The 21,605-nt window shown below is 37.8% G+C and overlaps 1 protein-coding gene across 1 annotated transcript; it reads left to right on the forward strand.

The window, feature by feature from the left end:
* Positions 1 to 481: 481 nt before the first annotated feature.
* ppp1caa (protein phosphatase 1, catalytic subunit, alpha isozyme a) lies at positions 482 to 19,299 on the forward strand. The gene is made up of 8 exons (XM_008416384.3): positions 482 to 657; positions 913 to 1,024; positions 10,243 to 10,374; positions 11,043 to 11,273; positions 11,351 to 11,455; positions 11,535 to 11,758; positions 14,964 to 15,098; positions 18,492 to 19,299. Exons 2-8 carry the CDS (start codon positions 970 to 972, stop codon positions 18,612 to 18,614), a joined length of 1,005 nt encoding a protein of 334 aa, XP_008414606.1. The 5' UTR covers positions 482 to 657; positions 913 to 969; the 3' UTR covers positions 18,615 to 19,299.
* Positions 19,300 to 21,605: the final 2,306 nt, after the last annotated feature.

The following is a 21,605-nucleotide window of genomic DNA, read 5'->3' on the forward strand; positions in this document are numbered from 1 at the left end:
TGTGCTCAAGTCCTATTTATACCTTGTGAAAATGTTACATTTAACAAAAGAAAATTACACCAGACCAATTTCTGTCCATTTTTTATTAGCATGCATTAATGAATATATGTTGTTTTTTCTGACAAATATGGCGAAAGAATTCAGTCAGTCCAGCTTTTATTCATGTTTTAAACAACTTTAAAAACATACACATTATAGACTTTCAGACAGTTTAAAATAAAATAAAATTGTTGGGTAAATAAAGTCTTGAAAAGCTATCAGGTGTGTTTTTAATAAATTATGAAGATCTGCAACTATCAATTTAACCACTAGATGGAGACGTTTAAAGCTTTTCGTAAGCTCACCCTTGCAGCCGTTAAAAACTGCTGTGGGCGGAGTTTATTTTTTAAGACAGACATAGCAAATAGCCAATCAGATGCAAAGGAATTGGGTTGCGTGACCAATCAGAGCCTGAGAAGGCTGGGAAAAGTTGGGTTTGATTCAGCCTCGTATGTCGCCGTAGACGCTCGGCTGAAACGGCCCTCTTTTAAAGTTCCTGGGGGCGAAGAGTGGAGCGACCTGGACAAAGCAGGAGAAAACGGGGCCAAGATTTAACCTTGTTAATAAATAACTCATCGTTTTCCGTACCCGGAGGGCAGTTGCCGCTCTAGAGAAAAGGTTCGGGAACATTTTGTTATCTTAATGTGTTATTACAGCGCTTAGCAGCCGCGGTACACTTGTGCGGATGCTACTAAAAAAAGTGTAGCTTATGCTACTTGGGTAGCAGCTTTAGCTCGGATTAGCTCATTGATTATGCTCCTGTTGCTCGGTTTTGTCGGTGTCGTTTGCTTCTGAATGCGACCGACTACATCTGTAAAGCAAATTAATAACACTTGGTCCATTTTCTCTTGTTCTCTGTTTTGAATTTTAAAGAGGTGCGACGCATAAAACCGAGGTCTCACTTCCCGATAACGTCAGAAAATTCAGAAAATGGCGGAGCCGGACAAATTAAACATCGACTCTATAATTCAACGTCTTTTGGAAGGTAAGGGGAATCCAAACCAGTGTGAAGCTTTATTTTCTTTCGATGATGCTGTGGTAAAATGTTTTTAGACCTTTACCCGGGAGATCGGTGCTGTGTGCGGTGAAGTAGCCTACATTAGACCGGCGCTGCTCTTATTGGCAGGGGTCGGATTTTGCCAGATCAAAGGTTGAAAGTGAATCAGCTGCGTTTCATAGATTTATTTCTGTTTGTACAGAGAGTTCCCTTTTTATCACAGCCTGTTCTCACTCTGTTTTCATTGGAGATGTATTTCGGTTGTCAAATTAAAAGAAATGCGTGACGTTACAGTGACGTATTGTGGATACGTCACGTATTTTTTTCTTTTATGAATCTATTCTGCTAAACTAGTTTCATCTGCAGATTATATAAGGTCTTTTAGAAAGCAAAATCTTAACTTGACGCGTAAATAATATGGATTTATTTTTACGTAAATACTATAAACAAAATTAATAAAAATCACTGTATTAACTCCTAACATCACTTTTTCCTCACATCTTTAACTTGCTGCTCCTGGTGTAAATAGCTTTACGCATTCACATAGAGAGCTATTTAAATGTTTATTTTTATTGCTTACAAGTACTGGAAGCCCTAAGTTAAAGAATATTGCTAAAAATGCATAAATGGGAGTTGAGTGAAAGAAAAAAGTTCAGTTCCAGGTTCACAAGCAGCAGATTTGTGCTTCTAAAGATGCTCGTCACAATTAATCAATTAATTGCATGATAAATCAAAATGATATTCTTTGAAGAGATGTCATTACGCTTTTTATTTATGGTTTTGGTTGTTTGTGGTTTTTATTTTCGTTTTATGTATTGCTTTTGTATGTTCTTGTATTTTGGATATTTAAAGTATCTTCCAGTTCCAGTGTTAAGTGTTCTTTACAAAACTAAAGTTTATTGTTTTTTTGGTAGGGTGAAATTGCAACATACTACTTGAAAAAAGTCTGAAAATAACAATAATGTCATTTATTGCAAAATTTAAAGGTTAAATTTATCATCCAGCAAAATTTGTGATCTTGACAGGCCTAGATATCACTTATATTTGTGTTGTTTTTCTTATATTTAGCCTAAACAAGTGTATCAGAAGTCCACGCTGTTGGCTTAAGTTTTCTGAATAGAAAGAGGAATCATTATTTGACCTGTCAGATTGTGATCTCTAGCTGATTCTGTGATGTTTTACTGCTGGATTTGGTGTTTATATTTGTAGAAACAAAACTTGTGCTGATCTAGCGCCTGGAAGAGTTCAACCTTAAACTTCCCCTGATTCAGGAAGTGGTAAAAAATATTCTGCACAAACGTGTCACGGCTTCAGAAAGCATGATCACTAATTTCCATGTATTACGTAAACCTGCCCCACACGTCAATTTTATGCTTTTAGGAATAAACGGGGTTTTTTTTCCCCCACTCTGTTAATCTTTGGACTCAGGCTTTACATTTAGAGTTGGAGTCAAACCAGTACAGTAAAACACCTCCATAGTGCTTGTAGACCATAAATCGGCTGCTAATTACTGCGATTTTCAGACTTTTCCCAATGCTTAATACTTCACCAGACTTATCGGCTTAAGTGATTTATCGTTTCATATGCAAGATGGGAAACAAAAAGCTGCATGCGTGAGCGGATACAGAACAAGGAAACAGCCTAACATCTCACTGCTATCAGTGAGAAAACAGCAGAATCACCGTCGGCTCGCAGCGACTGCAGGTGTGTTTTCTAGTGTTTGTTTACACCTCATAACTGGGAGCCAGCAGAGCATAAACATGATGTACGTCTGCTCTTAAGGAGAGTTTGAAAGGAAACAGCTGACTAACTCTTTCAGCACTTTGTCCTTTTCAGAATCAACTCTGAATGTTTTTGTTTAGTGTTTTTTTCTTTTGTGTGGAGAGATTTAAGTTTTCTAAAAGTAACTCGGTAACCCATTGTTATGCTGCATTGTTCAGGGAACCTAGTTCAGGGAAATTGTTCTTTCAAAGTAATTCAGATTCTTTTATTTCTGTGTACACACGATAAAAAGTTTGGTGGATGAGAAATTGTCCTATAAATTACCGTGATAAATGATAATATTGTTATCTTGAGCACTAAATCAGTTAATCACGTGATAAATTAAAACAAGCTCAATTATTTCCATCATTTTTCCCTTTTCTCTCTTTCTACATAAACTAGATGATAAAAGTTTTAAGTCTGGTGATTTGGTCTCAATTAGCCTTTTTTAACGGGTCATTTTGTTGTTTTATTTTTGGATATTTAAAATATCTTTCACTTCTAGTATTAAATGTTCGTCAGAATTTAAAGTTTTTGGATCTTTGAGAATGAGTTCTGGCATTATTATGCCACTTGTTATCATTTATCGCAATAACTTCTAGGACAATTTTTTCCAGTAAAATTTGTTTTGGTAACAAATTTGAGACCATTTAAAGTAATATATTGATTATAGCATTTTGCTGCAGGTTCATCACCTCAAAGATAAATGAAGTTCATTTTGTAAAGAGCATAAGGCACTGGAAGACAGTTTGAACATTAAAAAAAAGTAAATGAGGCAGAAATAAAAACCACACGCATCCAGAACCAAAAATAAAATGGATTATAAAACTAAGTTACCCTTAAAAATATATTAATCATCAGAATTGCAATTATTGAGCTCATTTTAATTGATCATGTGGTTAATTGATTAATTTCTTATTGCAAAAGGCTCATATAAAGCCAATAAATCTCAATTTGAGTCTTATTAAAAAATGAAAACTACATTTCATAATAAGGAGGGTTAGCAGTGGCTCAGGTTGATCTAATAGCTGGTTGGTCTTGTTGGCAGAATCATCCAGACTCTGTCGGGTCGGAACTTCTCAGTGGGATGTTACTGTTGTTGCTTATGGGTCTAAAATAGGGGTGCACCAATTTATGGCACCAATTCCCTAAGTTTTGGGTTCAGTGCTCTCCTGTTCTCCCTTAGAGAGGTTTGACTGAGACCAGGGCTCGTCTGTTTCTCCTTCCACTCAATTTCTATTAACATGCTTTGATGCTCCTTTAGCAGTGACGTTTTCTGGTCTACCTTTTCCCTGGAACGTTGTCACTAGTTTTCTTCCTTACAGCTTCATTGACTAAACTGGAGGACGAAATGACGCATTTCTGTTATAAAACTAAATATGTGCTTTTTAATTAACTAAAAAACTTAATTTAGAGTTTTTGTGAACTGAAAAATTAAAAATTTGCTTATTATTCCTTACAAAAGTTACAACCGTTTTCTTCCCCATTAGAGAGTGTGTGTGTGTGTGTGTGTCCCTTTAATTGGGTCAGAACCTGAGCTCATTGGCTGGTTCTGTTTGCGCCGTTCTCCTAAAACAAACAGCAGAAGTTCTGATTCCTCTCTAATGAGCACGACCTTTACAAAGGCTCAAGTCTCCAAAAGTATTTACTTTAAGTTTAACAAAGATCGGGACGCTGCGTATGATATTATTACTTTATTTTACTTTTAACAAATGACACCTGAGAGAAAAGAACCACTTGAAAGCCACGAAGGAAAAACATTAATTTAATCCATTTATTGCTGATTTCTGTTTCCTTTTGTTCGACATTTGAAGCTGCAGCCTCCTGGTTTTTAAAATGCAAACTTTATACAAAAGCCAAAATAAATTTCCCTACGTCCTATTTAATCATATTTACTGGTGTAGATAATTTGAATGTCTGAGTAGAAAAAACTAGAAATCCAAGGTTTCATTTTACACTCAGACACAGGACTCATTTTTAATGTATGTTTAGTTAAGTCCAGTAATATTTCACACCTGAATACGTATGATTTTGTTTATAAATGTTTAATAATAAGTGCTCAGTTTTATTTAGTTGTTTTTTTATCATGCTGTAAGTAGCAATTTGTAGATTTCTACAAATACGTTTCTGTTGTGGAATGTAGAAAATGACCTTTTATTTTTTTTAATCTAAATCAAATCACTTTTTCAATAAATAATCTAAAATTCAAAGATTTGTGGTATGAAATAACTGGCGGCAGCCATAGAAGTAATTTAAGTTTGGTAAAGAAAAGATTCACACTTTGTGCCTTTTTTATTTTTATTTATGTTCTTAGCTTTTTCAGAAAAAGGTGTTGGTATAAAAATAGTTTGGTTTTGCTCTTCCACAGGAAAGTGGTTGTTTTGGTGAGTCAAGTCCCTTTTATATATGTAACACAAATATCAGTCAGAAATATTTTATCTGGACCTAAACTGGTTTAACGTTCTGCTGCTTTTTTAGGCAGTAAGAAACGTTAAATCTGGAAACATCAGCAGAGAGAAATACTTGAGTTAAAAACAACAATTTTAAATAATTAAAGTCAGAACTAATGGGAAATACCTGATCTGTCAGTATGATGGCCTTCTCTGCATTTAAAACACATTTATTTATATCAAAGTTTCTGTTTTTTGTTTTATAAATGTGGATTTTTTTGGGGGGGAGGAAATGTGTTTCTTTTGATAAATTTACTGGAAAATTTTAATATCTGGGCAAAACAGGCAGCTAATTTCGTACTATGGAGAGACGCTGCAAGTTATTTATTCTGCTAACTCAAAAATACATTTAGAAGAATAAATGTAAGTTAGTTTTATACTTATACATGATTTGAGGACAGTAGAGTATAAAATTGTTTTATTCTGACTATAAATTCAGGCTCAAGGGTTCTTAATCTCCTTTTAGTTAATTGAAAATGTCAATTTAATCACTCAGACATGCATTTACACATCCAGATTTTATGGTTACGGTTTCCTCTCATTGTTAAAAAAAATCTTAAATTAAGGCCTTAAAATGTCTTGAATTAGTTTTAAAAATGTGAATTAGCCTTAAATTTATTAATTGTAGGTCTTTAATATCGGGTTTTCTGGACTATTTAATCGTGGATATTCTGCTTTTCATTCTTCGTGACGTTTCTGTCAGAAAAATTTGAGTTGCACAGACACACCCAGGAGGTTGAGGCTACCGCTAACTAGATGCTAATATAACCTAGCTAGCTAGCTAGCTTTTTGCCGTCTTAAGTTTACATTTATCATTGTTTGGTTTCATTTAAAACATTTTTGTCTTGATATAGGCCTTATGTTTTGTTCATGATGATCTTAAAAAGGTCTTGAATTTGAGTTGGTGAAACTTTGTTTTTAGAGAACATTAGAGATTCGAGTTTTCACATTAATATCATCTTAAAAACTAATTTTTTAAATGTTTTTGTAAAACAAGCCCAATAATTTACACTTTTATGATTTATTATTTTTCTCTTTCTACCAGAAACTGGATGAGAAAAGTCTTCAGTTTGGTCAAATCTAATCCTTTTTCTAAAGGACAGTTTTGTTGTTTATTTGTTGTTTCTTTTGTTTTATTTATTTATTTTGGATATTTAAAATATATTCCAGTTCCAGAGTTAAATGTTCGTTAGTATTTAAAGTTCAATCATCTTTGGCAGTGTGTTCTTGCATTATTATGCCATTATTACCAATGTCGTAGTTGGAAATGGTCTCAAATCAACACTATTGTTTATCTTAATAACTTCTGGAACAGTTTATCACCCAGTAACATTTGTTATCCTGACAGGTCTGATTATAGCTCCAGATTTTCACCCTAATATCATGTAAAAGCTCATATTTTGATGTTTTTGTGCTCATTCTATGGGTTTATTTGTTGTTCTGGGGTCGGATGGTGACGTTCTGCGTTCTCCCAGACTCTGTAATGAAACGCGGTTCTGTTTGTTTACCTTCTAATGAAGGCGCTGCCCGGTCTGAGCTGCTGATCGTTCGGTTCTGAAATCGCCTGCTGGGAGTTTGACTTTGACTGCAGGACATGCTGGAGTGTTTGTCCATGGATTGTTGTACTTGGACTGTGATAAGGTTGTCTGCCAAGCACAGGAGAAAACAAACAGGCCTGATAGTGGCAGTATTTATATCCTGTTATGCAACACTTGGTTCTTTTTTTTCTTTTTACCCCCGTTGGTGCTTCTGCTTTTATTGCTGGGTCAAACTCCTCGGCGATATCGATCCAAACTACCAGATAATGAAGGAACGACGCGCCTGCTGCAGCTGCTGCTGAATTGTAGCATTGATGGATGTTTTCTTTCCATCAGCTTCCTGTTTGCTGAACCAAACCAATTAAACTTGTTTGGATAATTGGCAGAAACAATCGGATTAGCTGCTCCGATCTGAAGTGAAGCAAACTGACGGAGCGCCGCGGCGGTTTGTGGCCCGGTTACTGACCGCGGCTTTCCTGTTGCACTGCAGCAGCGTTTTGTTTTCAGAGAGTGTTAAAGCCTTTTGTGAACCCCTCGCTGTCGCCCACTGACTCGGAGGCTAACTTTGGAGTAAGCTCTGTCAGGGCTTAGCCTGCGGTAATCCCGCTTTAAAGCAACAAGCAGCAGGCTGGTATTTATATCCACTTTTCCCTGCCTTTTCCGTCACTTCGCCGTCCTTCTGCCTCCACTTGGTGATTCCTGCTCTGTTATAAATGCAGCTTCACGTTTTAACACTCTGCTTTAATATTTCTCATATTTTTACTGATGCATTTACTAATTTTAACCTAATTTATTTCCTTTATTTGGTTCATCTATTGATACAAGTGTTGACTTTCTGTTGAGATGTTTCTACAAGATGTAGAAAATATAAAATCGTCTTACATGTTGCCACTAAGAAGAAATATTTCTAATTGTAATAAAACTACAACAATTATTCCTGTTGCATGAAGACAAATGAGTTTGTTTTAATGATAAATTAAAACAAATTCAGTTTCCATTTGCTTGATTTATTTTCATTTTTTACTAAAGCTGGATGATAAAAAAAATCTTCATTCTCGTCTCAACCGTTTTTGTTGAGGACAATTTTGTTTAGAGACTTCATTCATTTTATTTGTTGAATTTTTAATTTATTTTTGATATTTGAAATGTCTTCCAGCTCCAGTGCTAAATGTTGATTAAAATTTAGAGTTTATTGAACTACCAGGTTTTCTTGCATTGTTATGCCATTGTATTATTTGAAAAATAGTCTTAAAACAGCAATATTATTGTTTATTGCAATAACTTCAGGTTAAATTTATTGTGACTGGCATACACAACATTGCATTTCTGAGGTTTATGTGTTATCTGCTTTAGGTTAAATATATCCTGTGTGCCATAAATGCCTGTTTTTTGTAAACTTTTACCTTTATTATGTTTTTTAATTGACCATAAAACAGAATATCAGTTGCTTTGTTGCAGAAATAAACAGGAAGCAACAGATTTCCAGCAAATGGTTCCAGATCTGTAGCTGTTACTGTATTTTGGATTTTAATGCTGCTTAGTGCTGAATATTTGAAAATTTTTTTACCTTCGCAACTCACAAAAGTAAGAAACGTTTAGCCTAAAACATTTGACAATGATTGAACCGATGAATCATTATTGTTATTAAAATAATTGTCAACTAACTGGAGTAAACAGACTCAAAAAAGTGATTAAATGAGAGTTTATCACGCTCAGAGCTGTAATCAAACCAAAACTTTACGAACAATCTAAACATTTTACACTTAAGTAAAAACGCATATTCTAAAGAAATGCTGTTTTTGCACTTTAGGCAATAAAATGTTTAATTGAATCAGTTGTTTGTTTAAAACTTTTAATGTGTTTGTAAGATTGCAGCTCATGTATGTAAATGAAAAATCTGCAGAATTTGCCGATTAATTATCAGAATAATTGAGAACAAAAATACGACTCAATAAAGATCTGTTGTAAAATATGTTGCCTTAAAATGTAACAAAACTTAAAAGGCGTTTTGGTTTCAGTTTTACTGTTTGATTTTTAAAGATAAAACTTGAGTTGTTGATGGATAAAATGATACAGACAAATGGGCCAATGCTACTAACTCCTCTTATAATCTCTAAAAGACATTTTAATCATTTAGAACTTCTTTTTTTTTTTACATCCCTATAAAACATTTGCAGATGTTTTATTTTCATCTTGTGTGTCAGTTCATTTCATTTTTACCAGGAGAAAAAACAAAATCTTTTATTGGGCAAAATAAATGTAGCTGGACGATGATGAATCGTCCCTGAAGTTATTGCGATAAATAATCAGATTGTTGTTTTGAGACCATTTTCAATTAATATAATTGTAATAAAGACAATAACAGATTCTCAAACATCAATAAACTTTAACATTAAAATGAACATTTAACACGGGAACTGGAAAACATTTTAAACATACACAAAGCAGAAACGACAAGGATAAATAAATCAGGAAGTCAAAATTGTTTTTAAAAATTGGCTAGTCTGGACCAAGTAACTAGAGAGAAAAGAGAAGAAATGATGGAAATCATTTGATTCAGCAGGTAGTTAAATGGTTTGTTGACAGACTTACTGGTTTAACATGAATTTCCAGTCTAAAGAGTCTGGATCTGGACTTTTTTGTTGTTTTTTTTTTTTATCTGTTTGTGTTTGTTGGGCTCTCCTTTAGTTCACAGCTGCATATTGATCGCACCGTTATTGATTCGGCCATTGATACAAACTGACCCGGCTCCGAACCGCTGCAGCTTCAGGGCGCGAACATTTTACACGCCTGGTTTTCCTGTGACGCAGCTGAAACGTGTTTGGATGAGAAGTGGTTAAAATCCTGGGAAGTGATAGTTTCTGTGTCCATCATGGCGGTGTGTTGTCCCTCTGCGGTGTGTGTGGTACGTGTGAAAACGCATGATAAGCAGATACTCGATAAACCTGCTGAATTCCTGAGATAACGCGAGCGAACGAGGCGAGGACAGAATGTGCGCTCACTGGGAGATAAATGGGATTTAAGTTTCTTACATCCAAGCCAACGCTGCTTCATGCAATCACACAGAAAAGCTTCTAATAAAGTCGGAAACGTCAGACTGAAGAGGAAGTGGTTTCACATGTTCGGCTTTAGCAGAGCGACCTGCTTTTAAGAGACGTTTTCCACATATCAGGGTTTTGTCTTTGCCAAAGTCTTCTCGTTTCCAGAATATGTGTAAAGAGGGAAAAAGAAGCGAGTACCTGTGGAAACGGCTGCAAGTCTGAACTGCTAACAGAATTTGACAGCATTTGGCTGGTGGGAGGTGTTAGCTGTCCAGTCTGGTGGTCTGCTGCGCAATCCAAGCATCACATTTTAATGCTGAATGTCAATCTTTGTTTGGCCTCCTCTGAGGCTCACTGTACGCGCTTGTCCTGATGCTTCCTCCATAAATGGTCTTATTTTTATTATCTTGTCGCAGTGAAGGGCTCCCGGCCGGGGAAGAACGTCCAGCTGACGGAGAACGAGATCCGTGGCCTTTGCCTCAAATCCAGGGAAATCTTCCTGAGTCAACCAATCCTGCTCGAATTAGAGGCTCCTTTAAAAATATGTGGTGAGTTTTAGTTTTATCAGCAGCAAAAAAAGCTCATTTTAAGACACTTAAATCACTAAAATGTTCTTTTTTTTTCTTAACCTACTTAGCAATAAACAAAGCGTGAACTACTTTAATTAAACAAGTATTTTAAAAGAATTTATCTAAAAAAAATTAAACTGGTTTTTCTTTGTTAAATGAAAGGTATCCAGTTTTATTTTTATTTTGGGCTCGATTTGAAGAACAATTAAAAAGTATTTTGTTTATTTCCAGTGACTAAAAACAGGCTCCAGGTCAGTATCTGTTTGAAAACACTTGCTATATACATACAGTAATTAAACAGGGAAATTCTTGAAAATGCTTGAATTTCATTTCAAGGTTTTCCAAGTTTGGAAAGTGTTTTGATTTCTGCATAAAATCCTTGAAAGCTTTTGATTTTCAAACTGCACAGTTTGGTAATAGATTGAAATCTACCGTTTGATTAAAAGATTAACAGTTGAGACCAGATATTGTTTTCCCTCCTATTTTGTCCTAATTTATTCCTGAATTTTTGAACACTCTTGGGTTGCAAAATCAAATTAAATGGAAAACAACTCGTAATAAACAAGAAAAAGTGTTAAAATAATGTTGATTGAGCTGTAAATGCTGCAGGCTGACTGACGTCTGTGTGCCTCTGCTGCCCCCTGCAGGCGATGTCCATGGTCAGTACTACGACCTGCTCCGACTCTTTGAATACGGAGGCTTCCCTCCAGAGAGCAACTACCTGTTTCTGGGCGACTACGTGGACAGAGGGAAGCAGTCGCTGGAGACCATCTGTCTGCTTCTAGCCTATAAGATCAAATACCCCGAGAACTTTTTCCTACTGCGCGGAAACCACGAGTGCGCCTCCATTAACCGAATCTACGGCTTTTATGATGAGTGTGAGTACCAGTTGGTGACTTCAGTGGCGTTGAGATGTAAAGGAGCTGCTGAATGTTTATGCTTCCTTTGCTTCCAGGTAAGCGACGGTATAACATCAAGCTGTGGAAAACCTTCACAGACTGCTTCAACTGTTTACCTGTGGCTGCTATTGTAGATGAGAAAATATTCTGCTGTCATGGAGGTAGGCCTGGTTCTCCTGCTTCTCGTAAAAAAGAAGGAAAGATGGAAAAGAGTGAAACCGTTTCCCGTTTCTCCTCCAGGTTTGTCTCCGGACCTGCAGTCGATGGAGCAGATCCGCAGAGTCATGCGGCCCACAGACGTTCCGGACCAGGGCCTGCTGTGTGACCTGCTGTGGGCCGACCCGGACAAAGACGTGCTGGGCTGGGGCGAGAACGACCGCGGCGTCTCCTTCACCTTCGGGGCGGATGTGGTGGCCAAATTTTTGCACAAACATGACATGGACCTAATATGCAGGGCACATCAGGTAGATTTTAAATGTTTTATTATAATGTGCTCTTCTGTTAGTCCAGTGTTTCTCAACCTTTTTCGGGCCAGCGCCCCCCTAGCCCTAATCCAGGTCCCTCACCGCCCCCCACCAAAAAATGTGTAGGCTACTTTGCACTGACTATTATTTTATTATTAATATTACTATCATTATTGTAGATGTTTTGAATCGGCGCACCGATTATGTTTTCCCGTACACTTCAGCGCGCCTTACGCTCCTTCACCTCGCGCACATAACGGGGTAAATGTAGCGAGTTTTGCCCTAAACGTATCGGCGTCTGGAGAAGGGGGGGCTGGGGGGAGGCGAGCGTATGTTTCTACGCTCCTTCGTGGGGGGCGTCGATTTATGTTTTCGCATCCACCTGAATAATGTGTAGTTGCGCTCCTGCCCATGACAATTCAACAATATTATTTTACCTTACCTAAGCTCGGTCATCCAGGAGGGACTCAGAGTAGAGCCGCTGCTCCTCCACGTCGAGAGGAGCCAGTTGAGGTGGCTCGGGCATCTGGTAAGGATGCCTCCTGGACGCCTCCCTGGTGAGGTGTTCCGGGCACGTCCCACCGGGAGGAGGCCTCGGGGAAGACCCAGGACACGCTGGAGGGATTACGTCTCTCGGCTGGCCTGGGAACACCTTGGGATTCCCCCGGAGGAGCTGGAAGAAGTGGCTGGGGAGAGGGAAGTCTGGGCCTCCCTTCTGAAGCTGCTGCCCCCACGACCCGACCCCGGATAAGCGGAAGAAAATGGATGGATGGATGGATGGATGGATGGATGGATATTTTACCTTTTATCTGGAAATAGTGTCTGTTTATTCTTGCCATACAGTCCTCTGTATTAATTATCGCTCTAAAGGTCTTGCCATACCAGTTTATTCCTCCGTATTTACTTTAGTTTCTTAGTTTATTCTTGCATTTTGTTCTTCATTCATTTCCATTTAGTTTCATTTGATTAATATTATCCTCTGTCGGTTTATTGCTATGTTCACTTTAGTTTCTTTCCTGTTGCTACATTTATATGATAGTTTATTGATCATCAGTAATTTTCACTCATTACCTTCCTAATCGTCATGCGTTTCACATCATGTGTTGATTTTTCACTATTCAGCGTCAGATTCTCTGTTTTTATGCCATAATTCACATCTAGTTCGTCGCTCCGTTTTGCCCGCTTCTCATGTTTCATAATTTTGCGCAATGTGCGCGCGTTTTTTTTTTTTTTTTTTTTTTTTACCCCCTAAGGTGCAGGGCGGTCGGGAAGCGTATCGATGGGGAAAAGGCAGATTGACATAAACCTTTTAAAACAACGGAAACAATTTCAGTATCCTGATTATTGAAATATAAAAGTGCTGTGGTACCGTTGTTCCCTCAAACCCGTTTCACGTCGGACCACTTACAGCACCATGTTAACGCTATAAAATGATCGCTCTCTATCGTGGAATCACCCATGGAGGGATTTCTTTATTTAAATGGGTTCATTTTTCAGAGGGATACAAAGTGAGGGTATCGTGATTTTAGTAATTACATGTTTATAAGAGCGATTTTCTGTTGTCCTTCCATGGAAGCGGGCAGTTTTCAAACGGAAATAAAACACTTTTTAATATAAATTGCTGCTTTGACATGATCACAGAACTGCCAAAACATATGTAGCCTACATAAATACCAGACAAAGTGAATCACAGCAGCGTCATCAGCCGGTGTAACGCTGAACTGATGCGGAGCGGAGCGGAGCCATGAAGCTACAAACACTGAATAGAAGAAGAGCTGCCATCGATACAGCTGCAGCCAAGCATGATATAATGTTACACAATACAGTTTTACCAAGTTGCTCAAAGTCTAAACTGGTATTGTTGTGGATTTAAGGTGTAAAGTTTACCTTCGACCAAACACCCCCCAAAGACGTCCCAGCGCCCCCCTTTTGTAAAAATGTCCGCCAGCGCCCCCTGCAGTCCTCTGAACGCCCCCTGGGGGGCGGTACCGCTCACGTTGAGAACCGCTATGTTAGTCTGTTTAAACACAGAATAGATCAAATGCACCAGGATTTCTGGAATATATCCCAATCTAAATTTTGGGTCAGTTTTGAGTTTTGTAAAGCTGATTGCAGTTTGTTGTTGTTCTGTGGGCTTCATTGACATCCTTAAATATTTTCTACCAGAAGCAGAGAAAACATCATGAAAACTGGAGATTTTAAGTACTGGCTGGAAAAGACGGGTGTTTTATTGCTGGCTTACCATCCAGACACCATTTGTTGCATTATTGTACCTGCCGGAGTCTCCTGCGGTACGTCTTATTGAAGATGTACCGTTTTATAATCGCTGCTGTTTGCAGCCATTTCCACATGCCAGTGTAAACACTGAGTTGGGGGCGTGGCAAGCAGCAGCTTATTTGGATTTAAAATGACAAAAAGCCTTAAACTTGTTCAACAAAGTATCGTATGTTACCTTTAAGGTGCTTAGCTTCCGATGTTTGTAATTAGTTTGTGTATTTCATAGAGAATGTAGATTCTTACCTTTTACCTTTTCCAAACGTGGGAAAAACATCTTGTTATAAGTAAAATTATCTCAGTGGAACTAAAGGTTTTTCCATCAATATTAAGAAATTATTTACTTAAAACAAGCTCCTATTTCTTGCTGAAAAGTTACTTGTAAGTTAATTTGATCTTATTTAAATTTGCATTAGAAACAAGACCAAAAATACTTTGTAAAATTTTATGTGTATCAGATCAGAGTTAATGTTCAAATTGTCTATTATTGGTTTCATGAGATGGATATTTGTTCCTGCAACTTTCTTACAATCTCTAGTTTTCATATGTTACATACCCAAACCCAAATGATGTAGAAATATCTAAAAAACTCTCTAAAATCCAGAAATATTAAGTTTTAAATAAAGGAGCCCTGATCAGGAACGTGGTGTTCCCAAGGCTTTCCTCCTCGGAGTGATGGATGGTGAAGGCTTGTGTGTAATATTTGAATTTGATGGTGTAAGGGAGGCGTAATTAAGATGTGGTTGTAGACGTGGTGACACTGAAGCCTCTCGTGTTCCTGCATGTTTCTACTCATGGAAGCGCTAACAGGATTAAAAGGTTCTTACTAGTTTATGATCAGCAGTAATTTTCTAAAACTTCCCGTCTTCCTGATGCAACTTCTGACTTTTTATGTTCGCCTCGTTTTAACTCTGGTTTTCTCTCGTCTCAGGTGGTTGAAGACGGTTATGAGTTTTTCGCAAAGAGGCAACTCGTCACTCTTTTCTCAGCTCCCAACTACTGTGGAGAGTTTGACAACGCTGGTGCCATGATGAGTGTGGATGAGACGCTCATGTGCTCCTTCCAGGTAAAGCAGGAAGTCTAATTCGTGATCATATCTTTAACATTTTCTCCCAAGCAGACGGATTTACTTTAGCTTAACGTGTTCTGCATCACTTATTCCGCTTGTTCTCTGAAGGTCTTTCATCATGTTTGAGTTTATCTATTCAGACCTTTAGAAAGCCAGGAGAAATGTTGATCAATACAATGCTGAATGTTTAGAGCAGTGGTCCCCAAACTTTTTCCTGTGAGGGCCACATAACGTTTTCCTTCTCTGGTGGTGGGCCGGAGTCAGTTTGTAACAGAAAAAGTGTGACAATTGCAGGAGTGCCTAAATGTAAATATATATTGTTTTCCAGAAAGCACAATCAAATAACCCTCTTTGGGTTCTTCACAGAATAAATCCAAGGATTATAGTCCGTATTTTCCGAACTATGAGCCGCACTGGACCATAAGCCACAACCCCAAAGTTGCTTTTTTGTTTTTTAATCAGTAAACATATATCTAAGCCTCAGATATCTCTGCCGGTTTTCCACAATGATGCAACTGCAGCAGCGGGGGGCGGACACCCAAAATTTGAGTCATAACAGGTCAATTGAATATCACATTTATTAGGCTTGAAAAAGAAAAAAGTTGCCAAGATTAGATTTAACTGAACTGATTACGGAAATTTCCAAACGGTAACTGTAACAGTAAAAGTGCTGATCCTTCGTGTTGCTATTAGCATGTGCTAAATCAGTGGTCCACCTTTTTATTACCGCGGACTGGTCAAGACTTGGAAATTTTGTTGCGGCCCGGGGGGAAAGGGGAAGGGGAGATGAATAGTCAGATGAGGCTTCTGCATGTTGGTGTTCCCACTAAATACTGAATAATATGCCCTATTTGGGTTGTCTTGGTCCTTTTATCGCAGCCTGTGGGGTTTTTCCCTGACTTGGAACGAGAATACAACCAGCTGAATGTGACGGTAGTCAATCAAAAAGCGCAGTGACGTCAGAACAGAAGGGAATCCCAAACAGCTGACACATCGCGCAACTGAGAGTCTGGTGGATATCGGAGATGATATGTGGAAATGTTTATTATTAAATCTAAAGGTCATTATTATGTTTATTCAGTTAAAAATGTTAAATATGAAAAAACATATTCACCTCCAAATCATAGTGCAGCAAGTCGAATGGCTGCTCCCGTCGTCTTTTATCCACCGCCTTTTCTTGTTGTTACATCTTTTATCTCTTAAAATGACTCCACACTACACTTCTACATCGTCATCCGTGTTTGGTTATTCTAAATTCCCGCTATGTTAGGTGTATACTGGATTATCCTCTGGAATCGGGATGTTCGTGACTGGAATCGGTTCGTGTTGCTCCTGCCTTGGACACACGAACCGATCGAAGCTGTTGTACTTTATCAGCTCTGTGGTCACAGAGGTTTGGAGAATCGGCTGACATTCTTGAATCTTTCCGTCTAAACCAGACTTGAGACTCAAAAGCTCTACTCCTCTCCTCTCCACCGCAGCCCAAACACTCTGACTCTGGTCGCTATGGTAACGTTTATATATCCCTTCAAAATAACGAAGCGCCACAAAAACGAACATTTTACTTTCGTGAAAATTTTAACTCACAATACTGACTAACGGAGCCCTGAGCTTGTTCCTCTGCAACGAGACGGTCCCATCTGGGAGTGATGAGAGACGATGACACCCGAAGTGTTGCTTATATCCACAGCCTGCTTGGTCTCTACGTGACGAAGCAGCTTGAAGCTTCACTGCCTCATTAGCAGTCGGTCGCCGCATGTTACGCAGAGCGGCTTGTAACGTGGGACTCACCTACCGGTCCGGGATAAATCCATTCTCCTGTCTCTTCTCTGGGCCTTTTCCCCTTCGCAAAGAAACTTTCCAAAGACATCTGATCTGTTTCTTACTCATTTTGCTGCTTGTGGGCTCAATGTTGGTGCGCAAGTAAGGGAGTAAGGGAGTGTTCCAATGATTCACTTCCTGCTAAAGAGCCCCCTGGTGGTTGAAGAAAAATCCACATATAAACGGCTTATAGTCTGGAAAATACGGTAAATGAAAAACAAAAATCTGAATATTCTCAGGTATTGTTCAGGGGGCCGGACCAAATGTGGAGGCGGGCCGGATCCGGCCCGCGGGCCGTAGTTTGGGGACCCCTGGTTTAGAGTTTTCACACCTGATGGTCCAGTAGAATCGGTTTGATTGGGGACCAAAGTTGCAACATTTGCTACATTTTCAGCTGCTGCAGTTAGCTTTCACAATGTGCGTGCCTTTGAGAAATCTGTTCCCCTCCTCTCCTGTGGGGGCGCTATTGCTAAGAACCACTGAAAGAAAAGACACAGAAACCTCTGAAGAAGACACTGAGTTCAACTTCCTTCTTTATGAAATGTAAACAAAAATGGAGTAACATCAGATTTTAGTTGTAGAATTTATCTTTTGTTTTTGGTGGAAAATCACCAGCTGTTTCTCCCACTAGCGGACTCTCATGTTTGTTTTGGTTGTAATTACCCAGAATGCCTTGCGCTATAGTCCACTTCCTGCTTTTGGAGCGGACTCTGGTCCTGGTTGGCATTCAAACCGCACCAGAGTTCATTTGAACCGAACCGAGACTGAGGTTTGTAGGTGGGCTTTTTTAATCTGCATCAGAGTTTAATTATGCAGGAAGTGGACTACAGCGCAGGGCATTCTGGGTAAATAAAACCAAAATAAATGTCTAGCCCTAGCAGGAGAAATGTCTCGTGGTATTTTACCAAAAACAGAAATTCTTCAACCGCTTAAATCTGACGCTACACCATTTTTTTGTTTACGTTTCATGCGGAAGGAAGTTGCGCTCAGCGTCTTATTCAGAGGTTTTTGCGTCATTTCCTTCTGTGATTCTTGGTGCAGCGCCCCCACAGGCGAGAAGGGGAATAGATTGCTTGAAGAATTTGGTTTGATAGAGCAGTGCGAAAGCGAGACATAACAAGTGGAAATGTAATATTCTCATTTTAAATGTCATGTTATTAGCTGTAAGTGGAAAATCATTGTACATAGCAAAATAAAGGCTTTAAGACATCCATCTTTGTGTTATTAATCTGTTTTCAATAATTCTCTAATTTATTAAATGGCTTTCCTCTCCATATCTTGTAAACATGTGCATGTTTTGTGTGTTTTACGTAGAAAAGGCAAAGTTTGTATCAGCAGAAGCTCACTAATGAAAGAAGTTTGAAGTGGATGTGTCAAATTTTTTTGTAGGAGTTTGTTATAATCTGACAGATTTAATATAAATAACTGAACACTTAAGGGAGTGTTGAAGTTTTTTAAACGAACTCTGTAAATGTGGATCTGGAAAATGATTAAGAAAACATTTAGAAGTCCTTCACTGTGCTGTCTCTGCCGGTTTAATTACAGATTTATTTTTTTTCTGTTTTGTAGATTTTGAAGCCAGCAGATAAGAAATTGTATCCTTACGGCAGCGGCAGCGGAGGAGGTGTGGGACTGGGAAGACCTGTCACTCCTCCACGGAACGCAGCCAAGGCCGGCAAGGCCAAGAAATAACACGCGCTGACTTCCTCTTCCTACGATTCATCACCCTTCGTCGTTCCAACATCTTTTTTTATCATTTCTTCCTTCCTCTCTACCTCCCAAACTTGTCCCCTTCATCGGCACTGAACAGCAACAAAGACATCCAGGGTTCAGTCGGGTTTTTCTCTCTGAATGAAACACTTTTTGAACGTTTATTTTGCTTTTTGTGTTGTATTTGTGTGGATATGTGAGCGAATGATCCAGAGAAAGTTGCTGTATTCACCATGTACTTTCCCCCCCTTTCATGTTCCTGTTTTCCTGTTTTTTATGTAAAGAAGAGTTGTTGTTTTTTTGCTTGTTTATCATGTAAATCATACCTGGCTGCAGGGCAGAGTGGATGGGGGCCATGAAGAAGAGAGCTTTGGCTGTTTAAGTTGAGGTCTGGCACTGTTTAATGCTAAACATGAGCTTTTGTACATTGGCTGGGAGGGAAAGGGGTGGATATCACAGGTGGATATAAGGTGAATTCACTAGATTTATTTTTCTTCTTCCATTTTCAGAACCAATCATGTGAGATCACGATCATGGATGTGATAGACGCTTGTTTTTGTAGATAACTGACACCAGAATGGTTTTTATTTTTATTTTTTCTCTCTCTCTCTTCTTGTTTTTAGTTCACTCAAAGCTAAAGATGAATAAAAGTAACCTTTAATTTGAAGTACATCATCATGCTCATCACTTATTTGTCAGTGGCTGCTTTTCATTTGTCGTGACTTTTAAACTAAATATCTTAAGACATAAAGTAACTGATAATTATGATTATTTTTTGCTCTGGATTCTGAACAGGTTTTGACTAGAGCTGGGCGATACGGCTTCAAAATAAATTTAAAATTAATTTTAGATTTTAATCAGTTTCTTTTCTCACTTCCCTTCCTAAAAAATAATAAATTATAAATAAAATATTTTCAAAAAGTGGCTTTTGTTTCAATCATACCTTTTGTGAACTGTCAGAAAATCAGGGCCAACCTACGAGAATGTTTAATAGGCATATTATTAGCAGAAAAAAGATGGAATTTGACCGATAAAAAAACATAAATTTATTTATTTTTTAAACTTTTTAGTTTTCTTCAAAATAGTTTGCATGAACGTTTCAAAAATTACTGCCTAGCTCTAATGCTCCATTTGTAAAGCTGACTTGAATTCAAAGTCCAAATAAATTGCTTTAAAATACGCGTAACAAGATGGCCGCTAATGGAGCGAATTGGTGAAAAAAAACTGATTTTCCACAAATTAAACCCTTAAAACGCAATAAGACCAATTTATCGCCCAGCCCTAGTTAATCTAATTTTCATAGATTTTGGTTTAATTTTTGCTTTGGTTTGTTTTATTTATGTTGTCATCAGATCCAAAGTGTAATCAGAACATCTCGCACAAACAAGCACAACTCCACATTAAACTGGGAACGTGAGGCGTTCATGAGTCCTTCAAACCTTTCAGCGTGAGTGAAATATTATATATTTAAAATAAATGTATAGACTTATTCTAACTTAAAGTTATCCGGGTTAAAAGCTGCCTCTTCTACTACGCTTCGCTTCGTATTGAGGGTCTTTAAATTTTACCCAGTTGCCAACGTTCGCCCGGAACATATGTAATGCGCGAGTTCGACGCAATGAAGCTTACCGGAAATGACGTGCGCTGTAAACTATCCCCCACTTCGAAATGAAAAGTGTCCAGCCGAATAAAATAGCTTTTAATGCTAAATATTTGGAAGTGTGGCTGAACGGTTTTTTTCACTTCCTCCGCTGCTGCCGTTGCTAAAACTACAGTCAGACTACAGTTCTGGAACGGCGCGGGAAATGACGTCATAGTTCAACTTTGACCGGAGAAATTCCACACGAAGCGGGATTGCTAGGCTAGCTTAAAGCTACAAGCAAAGCAAGCGCTTCTTTATTTTTTAGCTTTTAAAAACGTGTCTGTGCTTGTTTTAAAATAATAATAATGATAATTTTAAAAAACAGAGAAAATGACTGAATGCGTTATAAGTGCGTTCCCAGTTTCGTGTGTCCTAACTGTGGGAAAAGAGCCATAAAAAAAAATAAAATTTAATATCAAATTATTCCAATCAACTGTGAGCCCTGGATATTATGGGGTAGCGTTTCTAAAGTTACACAGTAAAAAATTAACAGCAGTAATTTGGTTTAGTTAGCCTGACAAAGGAAAAAATGTGGTGGTCATTTTTTAAGTTAATATTTTTTCACCATGTTGTTTATACATTTACAAATTTATTTAATCTGCCAATATATAACTTCTAAATCTAATTTTTAGTTCTCAATGTAAATATTTAGCTTGGAAAATACGCATTTAGTTTGAAAATTAAATATTTAGCTCGGAATTTTTTTTAAAACTAAATATTTAGTTACCAAACTAAGTATTTATTTTGGACTAAATATTTAGTTTGAAACCAAAATATTTAGCTTGATCTTAAACATTTAGTTGGGAACTAAATATTTAGCTTCCTATATTATTTAATTTACAAGCTAAATAGTTGTTTTAAACTAAATATTCATAATTATTCCTTATAAATCTAGAATAAGATGGTGAAAATATGACTTGAACACCCACATTTTTCCTCCGACGGGCTAAATAAAATTATTGCTGTTAATTTTTTCACTCTGTAACTTTACAAACGGCACTCCGTACGATATTCCTAATATTTAGCAGTTTATTTTTACACTTTGCGTTTATTTGATTATACAGGGTATTTCTGGTTAAAATATAAATAAAAACTGAGAAAGCAGGATGCTGTAACTGTTAAATATTCCTCTCTGTGGAGCTTCAGGGTAATCTCACAGCCCACTTCCACCAGCCTCACCGCTTTCTGTCCTCCTGCTTTTCAAATATAAACCTGCAGCTCTCTGTCACAGCAGGGCAATAAGGACGGAGGATGGACAAAATGGACTTTAAATATTTCCTTTTGTGCATTTTTAGTTAATCTTAACATTCTGCATGGTTTTGATATATTAC

Source organism: Poecilia reticulata, chromosome 8 (assembly GCF_904066995.2).
Source record: "Poecilia reticulata chromosome 8, P_reticulata-male-v2, whole genome shotgun sequence".
NCBI lineage: Eukaryota > Metazoa > Chordata > Actinopteri > Cyprinodontiformes > Poeciliidae > Poecilia > Poecilia reticulata.

Coding starts and splice junctions, on each gene's coding strand:
- ppp1caa (XM_008416384.3), top strand. CDS start 970: ATGGCGGAGCCGGACAAATTAAACATCGACTCTATAATTCAACGTCTT. Junction 1,025..10,242: donor AATTCAACGTCTTTTGGAAG/GTAAGGGGAATC, acceptor ATCTTGTCGCAG/TGAAGGGCTCCCGGCCGGGG. Junction 11,274..11,350: donor CTACGGCTTTTATGATGAGT/GTGAGTACCAGT, acceptor CTTTGCTTCCAG/GTAAGCGACGGTATAACATC.